At 45.3% G+C, this 20,201-nt stretch overlaps 1 protein-coding gene across 5 annotated transcripts in view; it reads left to right on the top strand.

Annotated features, from left to right (window-relative positions):
* The first annotated feature begins 2,050 nt into the window (after positions 1–2,050).
* SUFU (SUFU negative regulator of hedgehog signaling) overlaps positions 2,051–20,201 on the top strand; it is a 106,390-nt gene continuing 88,239 nt past the window's right edge. For all 5 annotated transcript variants that reach the window (XM_055560993.1, XM_055560995.1, XM_055560991.1 and 2 more), the window contains exons 1-2: positions 2,051–2,544; positions 7,224–7,358. In XM_055560993.1, the coding sequence (XP_055416968.1) occupies positions 2,363–2,544; positions 7,224–7,358 (317 nt within the window). In that variant the 5' untranslated portion in view covers positions 2,051–2,362. The remainder of the gene's footprint in view (positions 2,545–7,223; positions 7,359–20,201) is intronic.

Genomic DNA, 20,201 nt, shown 5'->3' on the forward strand with positions numbered 1-20,201 from the left:
GAAAGTGAAAGAGGAGAGTGAAAAAGTTGGCTTAAAGCTCAGCATTCAGAAAACTAAGATCATGGCATCTGGTCCCATCACTTCATGGCAAATAGATGGGGAAACAGTGAAAACGTGGCTGACTTTATTTTGGGGGGCTCCAAAATCACTGCAGATGGTGATTGCAGCCATGAAATTAAAAGACGCTTACTCCTTGGAAGGAAAGTTATGACCAACCTAGACAGCATATGAAAAAGCAGAGACATTACTTTGCCAACAAAGGTCCGTCTAGTCAAGGCTATGGTTTTTCCAGTAGTCATGTATGGATGTGAGAGTTGGACTATAAAGAAAGCTGAGCGCCGAAGAATTGATGCTTTTGAACTGTGGTGTTGGAGAAGACTCTTGAGAGTCCCTTGGACTGCAAGGAGATCCAACCAGGCCATCCTAAAGGAGATCAGTCCTGCGTGTTCATTGGTAGGACTGATTTTGAAGCTGAAACTCCAGTACTTTGGCCACCTGATGCAAAGAGCTGACTCATTTGAAAAGACCCTGATGCTGGGAAAGATTGAGGGCAGGAGGAGAAGGGAATGACAGAGGATGAGATGGTTGGATGGCATCACTGACTCAATGGACATGGTTTTGGGTGAACTCTAGGAGTTGGTGATGGACAGGGAGGCCTGGCGTGCTGCAGTTCATGGGGTCATAAAGAGTGGGACACGACTGAGCGGTTGAACTGAACTGAACTGAACCACCTTCTTAGTCTAATAAAAGGAAATTTTAGTATACATACAGGTGAGAGACATGTTCCTAGAACAAAGGAAAGTATATTGCATAAAGCTTGCTTAAAAAAAAAAGGTATATTTTTGTTCAGTTCAGCTCAGTTGTGTCCGACTCTTTGCGACCCCATGCACTGCAGCACGCCAGGCTTCCCTCTCCATCACCAACTCCTGGAGCTTACTCAAACTCATGTCCATTGAGTCAGTGAAGCCTCCAAACATCTCATCCTCTGTCGTCCCCTTCTCCTCCCGCCTTCAATCTTTCCCAGCATGAGGGTCTTTTCCAATGAGTCAGTTCTTCACATCAGGTGGCCAAAGTACTGGAAATAATCAACAAAATATTTTTGGTTGATTTTCTCATTTTTTCCTGGAAAGGTGTAAACTGGGCAACATACTAGTATTGTTCTGAAAACTGACATTTGGAACTACTGGTATAGATGATCTTTTGGTCATTAAAACATCGTTCATCTAATAGCTTCAGGAACTGTTCTCTCTCTCTCTCTCTTTAGTCGCCAAGTCGTGTCTGACTCTTGTGACCCCATGGATTTGTAGCTTGCCAGGATCCTCTGTCCATGGGATTCTCCAGGCAAGAATACTGAAGTTGGTTGCCATTTTCTTCACCACAGGATCTTCCCGACCCAGGGATCAAACCCAGGTTTCCTGCACTGCAGGCAGATTCTTTACTGACTGAGCTGTGAGGGAAGCCCAGGAACTGCTCTATTATATCTTTAATTTTCATGGGGAGCTAGAAATGACACTGATGAATGAAAAAATGGAATTGAAGAGAGATTATGTGTTACTGCTTTCTAAGGAGCCCAGTGCATTTTTCTCTAATAAATTATTTCCTCTTTTCCTTCATGTTGTGGGGACCTTTAGTTAATAGCCAGTAGTCAGGACTCTCCGCCAGTAGTCAGGACTCTCTTCTATCCCTTTCTCTTGAAATGTCAAGATTATTTGAGTGGAAGACCTTAATATAAGTAAAGTTATTGCAGGCAGGAAAATAATTTCCAACCCGGTGCCTTAGAAACGAAAAAATTCCGTTTTTAATGCTTCATGGACGAAGGAAGCAATCCATTGTCACATTTATGTTTAAATCCTTCTGAAATTAATTAAATAAATCCTTCTGAGCACCGTGTTAGCATAACAGTGACATGCTTTTTGTCGGCGCACTTCCCAAAGCTTTCTTGTGTCCCTAGCACCTCAGAGGATGTCCCAGTATCTCTATTTAATCCTGGGCTCCTCCTAACGCTAGGGGGAAGCGAAGAGCCTTGGAACACCCCCACAACTCTGGGAGACGGAGGAGGGACCTATTGTCAAGTCATGCCTTCTCTACCTGTGACTGGCACAGACATTAGCCAATGGAACCGGAATAGGGCGCGCCGGCACCCCGCCCCCTGAGCGCCCCGCGGCCCCCGAGGCACCCTCTGGCCGTCTCCACCGCGGCGACGGCCTGGGCGGACAGTGCGCCTTGCGCAGGCGCGGAGCCTAGACCTCGCTGCAGCCCCCATCGCCTCGGGGAGTCGCACCCAAGGAGTTCGCCTGCTGGCGCGTCAGTGCTCTCCCCCTCGTCTGCCCTCCCCGGTCCCCCCAGCACCCTAAGCGCCCCGATGGCGGAGTTGCGGCCTAGCGGCGCCCCCGGCCCCACCGCGCCCCCGGCCCCTGGCCCTACTGCCCCTCCGGCCTTCGCCTCGCTCTTCCCCCCAGGACTGCACGCCATCTACGGAGAGTGCCGCCGCCTGTACCCAGACCAGCCGAACCCGCTCCAGGTTACCGCTATCGTCAAGTACTGGTACGTCTTGGGCCGCGCGGAGACCGACAGGGGCGGGCTGAGAAGGGTTAAAGCGCCGGGGGCGAAGTAATTTGCCAGGGAATTGGAGGGGAAAGGAGAATGGTTAAAGCACTTGGAAGAGGGCTTCCTGCTGTGAGGGAAGAAGTTAAGGCTCAAGTTAGGAATGGGGACAAAGGGGTTAACGAAGCCTGTGGGTAGCGAAGGGTTAGCAAGGGAGGGGAGGATGAAGGGTTAACTGGCATTAGAAGAATGGAGTGAATTGGGGGTGTCGGTAGAAGCTGAGGGGGCGACGGTCAGAGAGAGGGAACTGTAAACGTGGTGAAAGGAGGGGGCGCCTGGAGGGGGTCATAAGTGGGCGCGGGGAAGCCGAAGGGGGGCGGCTGAAGTGAGATGGGGGAGGCGAGGCGGGGCCTGAGGAGCATCTGAGAAGGCTTTGGAGCCGCGCGGCCGGAGGAGCTCGGAGGGCACGGGACTGCACAGGGTAGGGGCGGGTGTGGGTCTGTGGGTTAGGATGTGAGCGTTGAGCTTGTGAAGGGATGAGGGGGAGGTCTCATTTTGATACCTTCCGGATGAGCTCAGACATTCATATCAGTGCAGTGCTTTTGCGTTTGAAGTTTGATGGAGCAGCTTCTCCCGATCAACTTTCTGCTTACTCTGCACAGTTCTCTTACTCCATGCAGAGCTTCCTCTGGCTCCGCGGCTGCTTTGGTCTAGGTCACTGGCTAGAACAGGGGCAGGCTGGGTCAGGGAGATCCATGGTTTGGCTCAGGATTGAAGGAGGCTGCCGTAAACGATGAAGATCCGGAATTTAGACAGGGAGGATCCTTCAGTGAGATATTAAGAGGAACTTTGTGGTCTGGAGCGCCCAGATGGAGGCAACAGTTCCTCAGGGGAGCTGAGAGAAATCCCCAAGTAACTCTGTTAAGATCAGACCTATGTACACATGGACTGCCCCTGGGGAAGGAATGGTCTTTTCTAGTTTCCCATTCTTTTTGCAACCCGTTTCTTCGTGCCACCTCTGTTATGGGGACTCTTCTTCATGGTCTTTCTGAACTAAAAGTTGACTGAGAAACAAGTTACATCTGTACTAAACCACTTTCATGCAGGCACTGTATTAGATGAACCCCTTCATTGGCTCCTGAAAGACTGTTCAAGGCAGCCACTTGGGGTGTGACCAAAGGGGAGGTACCCCCGAAGGGGGAATGAGTAGAGTGGATGTCTTTACTGGTTATCCTCCTTTAGGGCTGAGTCTTTTCCCTCCATGGCAACCACTTCTTCTGGAGATGGCAGGAGCTGGGTTGCCTAGGGCCCAGGCCAGCTCCCTATGTCTGTGGGAGGATGTAGAGAGGCTGACAGTGTGAAGGGCCTGGGGAGCAGCCACCTGCTCTGTGGGGAGAGCGGCAGGAGCAGCCTGCCTCTGTCTGGTAGCCAGGAGGAGGTGTGGCCAGTACAGATCTCTCTGGCAGGCACGGTGTTCTTTGGTTGAGAGGAGTTTTTGAAGAGGTCTTCTGAGTAAAAAGCAGCTCTTGATAACTTAATCACCCATTTTAAACTTTTTATTTATTTTCATCTACAAATTATGGCAATTTTATTTCATTTTTATCATTCTTTTACCATTTACTTCTTTTTCTTGACTTATTGCCATCTGGTATAATTTCCTTTCAGTACGTAAACTTTTTATTTTGTATTGGGGTATAGCCAATTAACAATGTTTGTGATAGTGTCAGGTGAACAGTGAAGGGACTCAGCCTTACATACACATATAGCCATTCTCCCCCAAGTTCCTCTCCCCTCCAGACTGCCACATAACATTGAGCAGAGTTGCATGTGCTATACAATAGGTCTTTGTTGGTTTGTACCACTATATTTAAATATGTACAGTGATGGACTCTATTGGCATACTTCGTGAGAAAAAGGGGACCTGCCTCTGCCATGCTGTTTGTTCAGGCCTTGTTTGAGTATAAGGAGAAATCCCTTCTCAGACTTGGGCCACTGTTATTATGTCACCCAAGTGGACATGAAGGATAGAGTTGTAAAAGGGATTGAACATGGGCTTCCCTGGTGGTCCAGTGATTAAGACTCTGTGCTTCCACTGCAGGGGGTATGGGTTCGATTCCTGGTTGGGGAAGTTCTACAAACCATGAGGTGTGGCAAAAAAGAAAAAGGTATTGAACAATGCAAAGGACTAAGACTGGTTTGGGAATCTGCTTTTTCCTCCATCTCCCTGTGAACCTTTTTTCCCATCTTGCTGCAAGTTTGTTAGCCAGGTCAGGACTTATCTTAAAAGATGGGCCAGTATCTAATGATGAATAAAGATGATTGTATAGCACTTTGTGAAATTAGAAATGCTGCCTGGATGCAGAAATAAATGAGAAGAAACAGCCCAGGGACTGGTTCTTTCTAACATTCAGAAGGCGTTGCATAATTAAGTCCTGAAAGTGGTTCACTGATAAACCTTCACATTTAAGATCCTATAAGCCCTCTTCAATTTTCATAGCAGGATGACTGACTGAGGCTGCCTCAGTTTGGCTGTGGCCCGGGGTATGTTGAGATTCTTTTTTCTTGTGACAGAAGGATAACTTTCTTGACTAGTAGTCCCTAGCCAACCGGGACATCGTGGCTGAAAGCTGAGGCTTTACTGGTCAGGGAGCTGAAGTAGAGCCAGTGCCTTGGGTCACTCTGGCAACTTCCCTGTGAAGTCAGGTGTTCAGGGACTTACACTGAGGGATGATCTGGGTCTTGGGATAACATCTTTTTCCAAGTGCAAAATATGATAATTTTCCACGTACTCATCTGCTTCCTATCAGGTCTCCGAGTGAGTAGAACAGAACACTATGTACTTAGAGAAAAGGCTAATTTTGTCTGACTGTTGGTCCTTTTCTGCAGACGGAGTTTTGAGGTAAAGCCTCTCTCTTTGATGAAATGCCCTTTGGGAGACTTGGCCAGGGCTGTCAGGGATGTGGTAGATGGGGAGCACAGAAGAGTGGACACAATTTTGCCCCTTGTTGCTGGAGGGACCTAGGCTGAAGGACGGGCAGGACTGGGACTTGGCAGCAGGGAGACTAGAGTAGATATGGAGCCTGTAATCATTCCCACCTGTTCCAGGGCTCTGCAGTTATCATGAGGTCCTTGCAGGGGTAGCCACCCTTTCTTTCTTCTTTTCCCCAACAAACTTTTCTAAATCCAAATGATTGTGGAATTAGTCGAGTGATTTACCCACTCACTGCAGTATTTGTGCCTGGAGAACTCCATGGACAGAGGAGCCTGGTAGGCTATATTTCATGGGGTTGCATAGAGTCAGACATGACTGAGTGAGTAACTTGGCAAAAGCAGAGTTAAGGAAAGCCATGGAGATTTATCCCTTTTCCTAATCCACTCCGTTGAGATTCTAAGCTATTTGTAGCGACTTTCTTGCAAGTCCTATAAATAACTTAGCATTTCCCAGCAGAGAATAAGGACTTCTGCAAAGGCAAATAATGTCCTGGCAAAAGAGGGTGAAACCAAACCTACTGGTTTTAAATAGTGTTTGCATCGTGTGTTACTGGCATGTTTGCTGGGATCACATACGTGTAACATCTTTTATTTGGTTGGTTGTGTTCTTTCAGGATATAATCCCCAATGCCAAGTGTACCCCATCCTTGTCCCAGGGTCAAGCAAAGTTTTTGCAGTCTGTGGAACTGTCCGATGTCCAAGGCAGCTCAAGTACAGGGTTTGGGGGCTAAATGCAGACTTCCTTGTGCTAATGGTTTCCATTTAGTCTGTCTCTCGAGTCTACCACATTTCCCTCTCCATTCTTAAGAAAAGCAGGATTCTTTTAAAAAGATCACTAATTACTCGGCTAAAGGGACCCCTTCTTGAATTAAATCCTCAGAGTGAGCAAATGACTGAATCTCTTCCTCAGCTGCCTCTCGGTTGGAATTATGGGGAAGTCTAATGTGGTCCTCAGAGGCCCTAAATCATTTAATGTTCCAGCTCTACCTTTCAGGCAGCCATCTCCCGGGATCATCTTGCAGTTGCAAGACCTCACAGGGCTCAGCCGGGCTCCTGCTGCAGTTCTCTGTGCAGAGCTAAGCTAGCCTAAGTTTGGCCTTTGTCACTTGCATGATAAAAGATCAGCTTTGGTCTGGGATGTTCAGGCTGGGGTCTGGAGGCATTGGGTCTGTTTAGAACAAACTATAATTAACATAGGGTACAATATGGTCTTTCAGGAATTAGCTGTCTAAGAGGCAGGAGTGGAGCCGAGCCTCTGCTTCCAGTAACAATGCCCATTGGAGATGCTCAGGATGGTCTTTCAACAGAGGCGCATTGATTGATGCACTTCTTGCCTTGAAGCTTGGCGTGTTTACAGGCACTGTGGAAGAGAGATAATCCCTGCCAATCCCACTTGGGGTTGGTAACTTGAAACAGAAGGAAGTCAAAGGGAGCAATCAGTCTGTTTTATTTCTAAGAGAGGTTCTACCTGAGATAGGAGAAGGGAGCCTCTTGTGCTTGTGGAGCTGGGCTACCTCCAGCTGCCCATCCTTTGGTCTTATCCTAGAGAGGTGTGGCCCTCCCTTTAGTTCTCTTTTACCCCAGATTCATCCAGGATGGGGCCTGTAGGTTTGTAAGGCAGAGCCCTTTAGCTTCACATTGTCTGCTTTAAGGTTTATGCTGACATCCCTGTGTTTTGTCTTTTGCAGGTTGGGTGGCCCAGACCCCTTGGATTATGTTAGCATGTACAGGAATGTGGGGAGCCCCTCTGCCAACATCCCTGAGCACTGGCACTACATCAGCTTTGGCCTGAGCGATCTCTATGGCGACAACAGAGTCCATGAGTGAGTGTGTACTCTTGCCTTCTATCTCCCTCTTCCCCTAGCCTTGAGCCTTATTTTTGAGTTTTGTTTTGCTGAAAGTTTTACTTTCATTTTAGGTTTGAAGGATTCGTTAACAAAAGAAACCGCGCATTACATACAAATAAATAATTTCAACTTTTAATAGATTAACTTAATTTCAATATACAGTCATTAGAAGGAAAACAAATAGAAACAATAGAGAGAAGTAACAGCATGTACATCACCAAATTGAGCCGACACCAACATCCAGACTTGAACGGTTCTGGGAAGTCCCGAATGATAGCAATCTGAAGTCCCAATTGGGAAAGGGTACCGAGCAGTGCATCCACCCCACGGGTGAGACTTCATATTGCACTTTTGGGGGCTCCTGCTTATAATCCCAGGCCGCAAACTGATATCATCATCAGTTTGTGTGCAAAAAGGCAGCTCTGATTTAACTTTTACAGTGGTGTTTGTTTCACCTTGTGAGTCACAAGACTTCTTAGACCCCGGGGGGCTGCTAGGCCTTTAGGGGCTTACGAGATCCAAGATCCACTCCCTTTCTTACCTAAAGTGCCGCCTGACTGACTGTGCCTGTCGCTTGGAACCTGGGCAGTGTCCATGCAGGTCAGAAGCAGGTCAGAGGTCCACTCTCCTGTTTCCGAAGCCTGCACAAGATTTCCTCTATTTTAATTTCCCTAGCAAAGTTTTCCTGAGCAGAGAGGATCATGTCATAGTCCCTTGAGTTTGGCATTTCTCGCATGGAACATCTGGGTTTCTGCCCTCTGCCTGTAGCTACTTGTGCTGATGTGGTCCAGATCAGGACCTGAGCTCTACTCATCTGGTGCAGAAAAGTGTCAATGATGAGAGAGAATTCCAAAACTGTTAGGTTTCTCCAAGCTTGTTGTGATGTTTGAGCTCAGAGTACAGGCAGCATAGCTGTGACCCAAAAGTTGAGTTGATTCCTCTAGGTCTACTTCCTTTTCCCCCCTCTAGATTATTATAAAAATTTTAAAAGAAGCAAAGTTGAAAGAGTTTTACGGTGAACAATCATATACCACTACCTGGATTCTACCATTAAGATTTTATTCTACTTGCTTTATCATCAATATGTACATCTCTGTTCCTCTGTGGATCTTACCTACTTCCTTTTTACCTCCAGTTATCTGTGCTCAGATCAGCTGCAGTACACTTTTTATCCTAGTCTATCTTCCATTTGCTGCCCTGTGACACTTCTCAATCCTACCTGCCTCCCCTACTTCCCTGTCTAATCACTGAATTTAAATACATTTTAATATTAAGTTAAACATCATCAGCTGAAAAAAATAGCAGCAACAAAATAATAAAACCTAATAGTTGTTTGGAGAAGGAAATGGCAATCCACTCCAGGACTATTGCCTGGAAAATCCCATGGACAGAGGAGACTGGTAGGCTACAGGCCATGGGGTCGAAAAGAATCAGACATGACTGAGCTACTTCACTTCACTTCACTTCAATAGCTGTTGAGCATTAACTATTAATATGAGCCAAGTACTCTTCTAATCACTTTATATGTATACATATTAACTAGTTTTCACCACAACCCTAAAATACTGGTAGATTCTGATATTTGCCCCATTTTACTGTTGAGGAAACTGAGACACAAAGAGATTCTATAATTTGCTTAAGGTCATACAGATTGAAAGTGCTGAAACCAGGATTCTAACACAGGCAGTCAGACAGTACTCTTAATGACTATACTCCATTGCCTCTTAAACAATTATATCATGTTCCCTAATAATTTTAAAATAATGTATAATAAAAAAATTTTTCCATCTTTTGAAGGAAGAGTTCTTCAATTTTAATGTAGTTTTCCCTCCCCCTTATTAGTATGGTTAAGCAAGAGCCGATTTCTATTATATCTTTTCCTATTTTTTGCCTTGCATATTATCTTTTTATTGCCATCTTTCTGGTATCTTGGTGGTGGCTGCTTAGTGTGTATAAATTGAAAGAGTAGCCAGGCTCTTCCTGCCCTGCCTCAGCATAAGAGGCTGATTCTGGAGATGATTCTGAAAAAGATGATAATATTCTTTTTTTTTTTTTTGCTTTGTTTTAGTTCTTACTGTGTTTCATATCATTGTGTCGAATGCTTTACAATCTTATCAGGTCTTTTTGTTATCTCTGTTTGGTACATGAGGAAACTGAGTCCCTGGAGGGGTTGAATGAATTGTCAGAAGTCACACATCTAGGCTATAAAAGAGCTAGGATTGACTTGAGCTGTTCAGAGTCTGAGCTCTTAACCACTGGGCTATACCACCTCTCTGATCACAGGCTCAACTCAACTTCCTCTTCACTCTTGTTAAGCTTAGAGGCCCAGGCCCCATCTCCTCATTGATCACGTGTTGGGAGCAATGCCTGGGCCTGCCCTTTATAGCCTTCCAGACATATTCATTGCAGTGTCAGCAGAAGGCTTTGGGAACGGGGAATTAATCTTGCTTGAATCAAGACCCTGCATTACATTATTAATAATGGAGATAGAATAGCAAACAGATGCGGGAGTAAATGGACTGTGCTGGACTTTAATTTATATTTTTAATAAGAACCTGCAGAGGATATTTAGTGCCGCTAGCCTGTACCTTTTTGTTGACAGATTTATTCCAGTTAAAAAAAATACAGTTTTCTATGTGACCTAAATATTCTTACAGTCTACGCGCCACTGAGATATGAGTCTAAGGCCCAGGTGACATGAAGAACATAATTGAGAAGGTTCTATGTTTGAGGAAAGGCAACCTCTCAATTTGAAAAAGGGCCTTTCTTTGTTCAGCAGTACCCCTGTATATGTGTGTCATTTCTCTGTGATAAAACGCTTTGATATTCAGATGTCATTCATGACAGTGGTGAGACCTCCCTTTGGGCTTTTATCTTACCATTCAAGCTTAGGATTTTCTGGTATTAAAACGTGTCACTGGAAGGATATGGGAGGGACGTTCTTAGATATTTACTGAGTTCTGGTCTATGTTGCAGAAGTCAAAAGTACCTTTGTAATTGGTCTTGTGCTGGTGTGACTGATCTCTTCTTGATCCTGATAAGTTTCTTGAAGAAAAGTTTGCTTTTCCAAATATTTCATGTGGAGAGTCCTCTTTAAAACTGTTTCATGAATTCTCATGTAATTTAGCGCTTGAAACTGAGTTCAGAAAGGTGAGCGTTCTCTCACCCAACTTAAGTGCTAAGAGGTGTTGAATTTGAATTATAACAAATGAATTTCTGGCAATAGGCTTTTTACACTGTCTTTTGACTTCTCATTCAGTGAAAAAAAGGGCAGAAGCCTCGGCTCGTTTATTCAGCATTCATCACGTGCTGAAGTTCTATTTTGCACTGGACGCAGATGTCTTAGGGATAAGATGTCTTGAGGATAATATGCCAAGGCAAAATTCCTGTCTCAAGGAGTACATGCTGTAGAGGGAGGATAAATGTACAGATACTGAATAAATAAATGCTATGATCTATGATGTGGAACATGATCTGGGAGCACAGTGGAGCAAGCGACTTGTAGTCGGGCTGCTGGATTGGAAGAAGCTCCAGGGAGGAAGTGAAGTTGGAGAGGAACCTTGTAGGAAGGGACTGGGGGAGATCTGCAGTCTGACATTCTCGGGCACAAACATTCACTTTGGGAACTAAGAGGAGCTTTCAAAATCTTCTAGCCCAGTATTTCCAAAATTTTTACTGCTGCCTTCATAATTTTTGTCACCTAAGTGTATTACCTACTTTATGTTCTCTTTAAATGAATCTCCTTTTAAAAAACTGATATCTTTTTAAAAGTCAAATTACCTTGGTTGTCCAGTGGTTAGAACAGCACAGGACATGGGTTCATTCCCTGGTTGGGGAAAGTTCTCACATGCTGTGGCCAAGAAAAAAAAAAGTTAAATCATTACCATATATGGGAAACCATTATCACTTGCTGTAATTTAAAGGTACTTATTAGAGTAAACATAGTGATAGCAAAGCAATGTTATTAAATTCTAGCTCAATTCTGGCCTGTCAGAGAAGAGTCTAAGCCTGAGGTCAGCTTTCTCAGTCCAAGAGATTAGTAAGTATGAGTGAAGTATTATGGCAGAAAGTGAAGAGGAACTAAAAAGCCTCTTGATGAAAGTGAAAGAGGAGAGTGAAAAAGTTGGCTTAAAGCTCAACATTCAGAAAATGAAGATCATGGCATCTGGTCCCATCACTTAATGGCAAATAGCTGTGGAAACAGTGTCAGACTTTATTTTTTTGGGCTCCAAAATCACTGCAGATGGTAATTGCAGCCATGAAATTAAAAGATGCTTACTCCTTGGAAGGAAAGTTATGACAAACCTAGATAGCACATTAAAAAGCAGAGATATTACTTTGCCAACAAAGGTCCGTCTAGTCAAGGCTATGGTTTTTCCTGTGGTCATGTATGGATGTGAGAGTTGGACTGTGAAGAAAGCTGAGTGCTGAAGAATTGATGCTTTTGAACTGTGGTATTGGAGAAGACTCTTGAGAGTCCCTTGGACTGCAAGGAGATCCAATCAGTCCATCCTAAAGGAGATCAGTCCTGGGTGTTCATTGGAAGGACTGATGCTGAAGCTGAAACTCCAATACTTTGGCCACCTCATGCGAAGAGTTGACTCATTGGAAAAGACCTTGATGCTGGGAGGGATTGCGGGCAGGAGGAGAAGGGGACGACAGAAGATCAGATGGCTGGATGGCATCACCGACTCAATGGACATGAGTTTGAGTGAACTCCAGGAGTTGGTGATGGACAGGGAGGCCTGGCGTGCTGCAATTCATGGGGTTGCAAAGAGTCAGACATGACTGAGCTACTGAACTGAACTGAACACCAAATTGAACCTGGCCATAGGTATGATTAGAAAAGTTGAAAGACAATTGAGAAGAGAATATTTTTAGAAAGTATGAGTCGGTATTATTTAGTCACAGACGAATGGGAAACACTGATTTAGTCCATCTCTCTTAATTGTGCAATTGAGAAAGTACAGTAGCCTACCAAAGGCCATACAGCAAGTTAATGTCTCCTGACCTGTTAGCAGCAGGGTCTCCTGACATCTAAAATGTTCTGTGTAACAAGGTCCTGCTGTATAGCTCAGGGAACTATATTCAATATCCTGTAATAAACCATAATGAAAAAGAATATATGTGTATGACTGAATCACTTTGCTGCCCACCAGAAACTAACACAACAATGTAAATCAACTCTACTTCAATTTTTTTAAAAAAGTGTGAAAAGTAAAAAATTAAAATGTTCTGTGTGTTCTCTCCTGACTGGGGAGAAAGGAATATGTACAGGGCATTGTTTGTCTTTAAGGTAATAATATAAGCAAACTTTTTTTTCTTTTTAGTTTTGAATATATTCTAGAGTAGTGCTAAGTTCTTTATATTATCCTTATAGTAATTATATGACATAAGGAATTCTTATTACCTCTTGCTCATAGATATAGAAATTTACACGTAGAGAACTTATCGCACATGTAGTAAATTAGTAATCAGTTCTAGCAACCCCAAAGCCTGTGTTCTTAGCTATTGTTCTGTATTGCTTTTCCATTTTAATCAGTCAATGGCATTTATTAAATGCCTACTGTGTACCTCTTCCCATTAAGGTCTTATTTTATCCTCATAGCTTATGGAGGACAGGGACAGAACAGGCAGAAGCCCGGGGGGTGGGGGTCCCTGGGTTTCTTCTTGCTCCTGGAAGGCTTTCTTCAGTGAGCAGGAGGGGAGCCCCACCCTGGTAGCCCTGAGAGGGGTGAATGGCAAACTGATTGGATGAGCCCTGGGTTGGCCAGTTCCCTCCAAGTTCTTTCCCCGTTCACATTCACTAAAGAAACAGGACAAGAGAGCACTTGTTTGAATTAAAAGGTTCTCAAGAGGCTGTTTCTAAAGTTGGAGAGCTGGAACAAGTTCCACCTCGGGGCAGCCACATGGGAGATGGGCGTGCTTTTCTAGGAACCCTAAGGCCACCCCCAGCTGATTTCAGTGGCCAAGACTGTCCTGGTTCCCCCCCCCTCCCCGCCCACCCCAACCCTCCCAGCTTGAGAGGTGTGAGACAGCTGAGCTTCAGCTGCCAAATGCCTGTCGGAAGCCTGCAGCTCTGGCTCTTCTTTTTGTGGCCAGGCAGCTGCGGACTGGAATGTGGGGCTTTGCAGGGCTGTGGAAGAAGTGGCTTCAGCACCCCTCTCCGTGGGAATTTCTGGCTGTCCCTGGTCCTGCCAGCAGTCCCAACAGGACCCAGGCTACAGGGGCTCTGACTGAGGCGCAGGAGGCTGGCTAGTTTCCGAGTGTGTTTGTAATCTCAGGCAGGCTTCCCTGGTGGGATTCCACTGGGCAGGTCATCTGCTGTTTATGCCGGGCTGGTTCCAAAGCCGGCCTTTGTGTGGTGTTGGCTTGCAGGCTGGCAGCTCCAGAGGGCAGAGCCCACACCACGACGCTACCTCCACGGTTGATCTGGGCTCTGCCCCACAGACCCTGGCTTCTTGGCAGATGTCTCATAAAGTAGAGAGGTGTTCTCTCACCCCAGGGGCCTGGAGCTGCTGTTTACTGGCTCCCCATGGCTGCCTCTGCTAGGCTGGTGGAGAACCTTCTCTTCCCTTTGGGTTTCTCCCATCTGGGCTCTGCACCGAATGAATTATTTATTAAAACACTGGATACAGATTAACTTTTCCACTTGTTGTTTTGCGTGGCCTTGGTCCCCTGCAGTTGGGAAATGCTCATTTTCCTCTCTCAGAACTTGGTTGGCAGGAACTTTTTAACATGCCATTTCATCCCCTGGGGTTTCCAGTGGAGATTCTGCTTGTTGCCATAACATACCTGTTCTGGGAGTGCAGGTCCTCTACTAGTTGGCCTTTGCTTTCTTCCCAGGGCTCTCCAGAGGCTGACAACTGGATTGCCTCTCTAGACACCCACAGATGGTAGGCCCTCTCCCTGGCTGGGCACAGCAGGCTGAGGAAATCCTTTGCAAGTTCACTGGAAGGCAGGCCTTGCTGACGCTTTGGTTCCTCTCTCTGTCTTTCATCTCAGAGGTGGTTAGTTTCAGTATGACCGTGTGAAATGGTGATGTTCTCTGCTAAGGGCAGGAGACCTGGGCTATTGGTCTTGGCCCAGGAATGGGCAGAAGGGTCAGCAGTAGGAATAGAGCTCTCCCTGAGGCAGAAACTACTGCTCTGGGCTGAATTTCAGGCCCCGGATCTTGAATTTTGAAACTTTGAGAATTCCTTTTCTTTTGTAACCACGGAAGACCTGAGACATTGTAGGGTTCTTAGCAGATCTGTGTGGGTATGTGGCTTTATCCTCTGTAAAGCATTTCATTTGCAACATGGATTCTCTCTTCCTTCATGGTGTAAAGATTCTAAATTTTCCAGTTCAAGGAGTCCTTCAGTAAGGGGGCAGTTGGGAAGAGATTCCTTGAGCTGGCCCAGTCAAACTGACTGAACAGTCCGAGAGGCCTGATTAATCTGGGGTGACTGCCAGGCTGGTGTGGTGCCAGGTTGGTCAGCATTGGGAAGTTTCCTCTTCCTGCAGGGAGAGGGGAAGAAACTCGGAAGCCCTTATGGGTTTGATATGATCAGATCTTGAAGTCCCAGCATTCTTCTCTGCTATGCTAGCACATTCTTTTTGACTCCCATCTTCCATGCCGCAGTTTTTCCCAACTATGCTGGTCCTCACACCTGCCATGTTCTGGGTCTGGGTTTGCCAGCATCTCCCTTGCCCAGTATTCTGACTCAGAGAGCCTGACTCAGGACTCTGGTCTTTGGCTCCTAAATTCATTCCTCTGTCCCGCCTCTTGGGTCTCCCAGTCAACTACATTTCCTGTTTTCAGTAGCTCTGTTCTGCTGTCTGGTCCTAAGATGTGTGTGGAGAGGTCTTGTCCTCACTGACCTGAGCCCCCTGGGAGTGGGCCCCCATCCCTGCACATCCCTTTGCAGCTTGCTAACCTGCCTGCTGAGCTCTCCACAGAGCACCAGGCTGTGCAGCACACTCCAACAGCAGAGCTGCACTGAGTCCCAACAATGGCAGAATGGACTTCCCCAGGTGGCTCAGTGGTAAAGAATCCACCTGCCAATGCAGGAGACATGGGTTCCATTGCTGGGTCAGGAAGATCCCCTGGAGAAGGAAATGGTTACCCACTCCAGTATTCTTGCCTGGGAAATCCCATGGACAGAGGATGTTGGTGGGCTACAGTCCATGGGGTCACAAGAGTTGGACACAACTGAGCGACTAAACAACAAGAACAACAGGCAGAACACTGGAGAAGGTGATGTGTTTGGGTAGTGGTGGAGATCAATGAAAAGTCATACTTAGCTCCTGTCTTTGAAATACCCAATGTATATACTTGGTAAGAGTTGCAGAGTCCCTGGGAAAGAGGCAACAGTGAGAATTAGGGCTGGGAGGAGCTTTTGGCTTTACCTGACTCTCAGGCTTTGCGGCTGTCTCCCCTCACCCTGTAGTCTTCAGTGCTTCAAGAATCTTAAACCATGTAATGATAATTGTAGCTCCTACTGTGTGCAAGGCACTCTTCTAAGTGTTTTATATAAGCTCATTGAATCCTCACAATGGCTCTTTGTGGTAGGTATTATTAAGCTTATTTTACAAGGAAACTGAAGCACAGAGATGTTAGAGAACTTATCCACCCAGCAAGGGAATGCTGGAGCTGGGCCATCAACCCAGGCAATTTGGCTCCAGCAGTCCTCACCCTTTCCTTCCTCAAGGTACAGGGAGTGTGGTGGGAGGCCCCCCTCAGACCACTATTACTATCATGCACCTCAGTTCAAAGGTATCTTGGATTAATGGAGTGTGACTAGGGAAGCAGGAAGTGCTTTGCAGGGGAAATGTTAACCTGGGTATTGAAACAAGTTTGTAATGAAAGAGTCCTGCCAGGGAATGGCAAGGGGGTAGGTGACAGGATCCTTTGTCAAATTTAAGTCAAGGCTTCTGCAGCCTTACTGTAACCATTTTTAGTAGGTTTCCAGCAAAGTTTGGGACTCCTAAGAACACAAAGTTGATGCTTCTGACTTGGATGTCAGGTTCACGTGGTCGTGCTTCCTGTGTGGTCAGGGATGTGCCCAGCATTCCAGTAGCGCAGAGGATATCTTGCATAGAATGTGTGGACTGTCTGATCATTCTTTCTGGGGAGAGGGTATAGAAATGAGGAACACTTCAAAGCCAGGAGTATTCATACGTTCTAGCTGAGGTATCTGTAGTGTCAACATGGGAAGGATTTTTGGTCTGAAATGAAGTTGTCTTATCACTCTGCAGAGGATATATTTTTCCTCTGTCATTATATTCAATGCAAACTGTCGTATCATTTTTTAAAACATCTTAATCTCTATAATGTTTATTTTTAATTAATAGGCTTTATATTTTAAAGCAGTTTTAGGTTTGAAGAAAATTGAATAGTCCAAAGAGTTCTCATATACCCCTTCTTGCCTCTGCATGTAATTTCCCTGTTACTAAATTTCTTTTGTTAGTATGGGATATTTGTTATAATGGATGATCCAGTATGGATACATTATTACTAGATAATGCCCTCTAGTTTCCATTAGGGTTCATTCTTTTTGTTATATAGTTCTGTGGGTTTTGACAAATATATATCCTGTATCCACCCTTAGAGTATCTTATACAGAATAGTTTCACTGCCCCCAAATGCCCTGTGCTTTGCCTTTCTATCCCTTCTTCCCTCCTCCCAGACCCCTGACAACCAGTGATTGTTTTCCTCTTTAGTTTTACCTTTTTTGAAAAAGCAAGAGAGTTCCAGAAAAACGTCTATTTCTGTTTTATTGACTATGCCAAAGCCTTTGACTGTGTGGATCACAATAAACTGTGGAAAATTCTGAAAGAAATGGGAATACCAGACCACCTGACCTGCCTCTTGAGAAATCTGTATGCAGGTCCGGAAGCAACAGTTAGAACTGGACATGGAACAACAGACTGATTCCAAATAGGAAAAGGAGTACATCAAGGCTGTATATTGTCACCCTATTTATTTAACTTATATGCAGAGTACATCATGAGAAACTCTGGGCTGGAAGAAGCACAAGCTGGAATCAAGATTTCCGGAAGAAATATCAACAACCTCAGACATGCAGAATCTGACACCACCCTTATGGCAGAAAGTGAAGAACTAAAGAGCCTCTTGATGAAAGTGAAAGAGGAGAGTGAAAAAGTTGGCTTAAAGCTCAACATTCAGAAAACTAAGATCATGGCATCTGGTCCCATCATTTCATGGCAAATAGATGGGGAAACAGTGGCTGACTTTATTTTTCTGGGCTCCAGAATCACTGCAGATGGTGATTACAGCCATGAAATTAAAAGATGCTTACTCCTTGGAAGGAAAGTTATGACCAACCTAGACAGCATATTAAAAAGCAGAGACATTACTTTGTCAACAAAGGTCTGTCTAGTCAAGGCTATGGTTTTTCCAGTGGTCATGTATGGATGTGAGAGTTGGACTGTGAAGAAAGCTGAGCACCGAAGAATTGATGCTTTTGAACTGCGGTGTTGGAGAAGACTCTTGAGAGTCCCTTGGACTGCAAGGAGATCCAACCAGTCCATCCTAAAGAATATCAGTCTTGGGTGTTCATTGGAAGGACTGATGCTGAAGCTGAAACTCCAATACTTTGGCCACCTGATGCTAAGGGCTGACTCATTTGAAAAGACCCTGATGCTGGGAAAGATTGAGGGCAGGAGGAGAAGGGGATGACAGAGGATGAGATGGTGGGATGGCATCACTGACTCAATGGAAATGAGTTTGTGTAAACTCCGGGAGTTGGTGATGGACAGGGAGGCCTGGCGTGCTGCGGTTCATGGGGTAGCCAAGAGTTGGACACGACTGAGTGACTGAACTGAACTGAAATGTCATGTAGTTGGATTCATACAGCATATAGCCTTTTCAGATTGACTTCTTTCACTAAGCAGTATGCATTTAAGGGTCCTTCATGTCTTTTTGTGACTGGATAGCTTATTTCTTTTTATCACTGAACAATATTCCATCGTGTATATATACCATAGTTTATCTACTCACTTATTGAAGGACATCTTAATTACTTCCAGTTTTTGGCAATTTTTAATAAAGCTGCCATAAACATTCATATGTGAGTTTTCTGTGGACATAAGTTTTCCACTCATTTGGGTAAAATTGCTGGATCACATGGTAAGACTATGTTTAGTTTTACAAGGAACTACCGAACTGTCTTCCAAAGTGGCTGTACCATTTTGCATTCCTGTCAGCAGTGAATAAGAATTTATCTTATTCTGTGTCCTCTCCAGCATTTGGTGTTGTCAGTTTTTTGGATCTTAGCCATTCTAACAGGGATGGTAGTGGTATCTCATTGGTATCTTAGTTTGTAATTCCCCAATGACACATGATGTTGAGCATCTTTTTATATGCTTATCTGCCACCTGTATCTCTCTCTATGAATGTGTTAGTCGCTAAGTCCTGCCTGACTCTTTGTGATCCCATGGACCCTAGCCCACCAGGGTCCTCTGTCCATGGAATTCTCTAGGCAAGAATACTGAGTGGGTAGCCATTCCCTTCTCCAGGGGATCTTCCCCACTCAGGGATCAAACCTGGGTCTCCTGCATTTCAGGCAGATTCTTTACCATCTGAGCCACCAGGAAAGCCTGTATTTCTTCTCTGGTCATATATATTTGGTTTTGTTCTTCACCTTCTCTCCTTCCCCATTTTACCTCTGACCACAAACTCCTTTTTCTCACATCATGGGTGCAGACAGTGTTTTCTGGTATATTTTTCTTTTGGTCACTTCTCAAGCCATTGAGTGAGTTAATTCCCTTGAATAGGAGCTGGCTCCACATCTGAGGGCTTTCCAGGTGGTGCTAGTGAGTGGTAAAGAACCTGCCTGCCAATACAGGAACCACAGGAGACGGGGGTTTGATCCCCGGGTCGGGAAGATCCCCTGGAGGAGGGTGTGGCAACCCACTCCAGTGTTCTTGCCTGGCGAATCCCATGGACAGAGGAGCCTGGTGGGCTACAGTCCATAGGGTTGCAAAGAGTTGGACATGCCTGAGCAACTGAATACATACGCACACCACATCTGACTCCTCCATCTTTCTGGTTTTTAACTGGGGCTGGCCCAGTGTTCTGTACCCTCTTTTCCCTAGTGATACCTTCTTTTCCCTGGTGTCTTTTTACAAAGTCTGTAGCTGGTATTGGGTAGGCTGATAGCCTGCAACTTCAATCCCAAGGTTCAAGATTGATTTGCCCTCCGGTACACATACTACAAAGACTGGAGTACAAACTTGTCCACAGCAGACCCTGGCAAACTTAATCTCACCTTAGATGAGAAATGAGTATACCAGGTTCCTTGAGGCCCCAGCCAGACCTCAAACTCTCTTAGTTGAACCAGCATCAAGAAGACTCTTTTAAAGTCCAAAACTTTCCTGTTCCATTCATTATTGTTGTCACTTTTGAGTTACAAATTCACTTTTTTTTTTCAATTGAACCATTTTACCAAAAAATGTTGGAATTAAGGAAGAAAAGAAACCGTTCATAATCCTATTATTTTTTGTTTGCAATCCTACGTCTGTCCTCATTATGACTGCTGTGAACAGTTCATTGTGAATGATGCTGTGCCCAGATAACGCAAGGATTCTGTCTTGTGTGAGTTTCTCAGTTTGAGGTTAACATCTTCCAAGGCTTCCCTGCTACTGCTACTGCTGCTAAGTCGCTTCAGTCGTGTCCGACTCTGTGCGACCCCATAGACGGAAGCCCACCAGGCTCCCCCGTCCCTGGGATTCTCTAGGCAAGAACACTGGAGTGGGCTGCCATTTCCTTCTCCAGTGCGTGAAAGGGAAAAGTGAAAGTGAAGTCACTCAGTC

This window comes from Bubalus kerabau, chromosome 22 (genome assembly GCF_029407905.1).
Source record: "Bubalus kerabau isolate K-KA32 ecotype Philippines breed swamp buffalo chromosome 22, PCC_UOA_SB_1v2, whole genome shotgun sequence".
Taxonomy (NCBI): domain Eukaryota; kingdom Metazoa; phylum Chordata; class Mammalia; order Artiodactyla; family Bovidae; genus Bubalus; species Bubalus kerabau.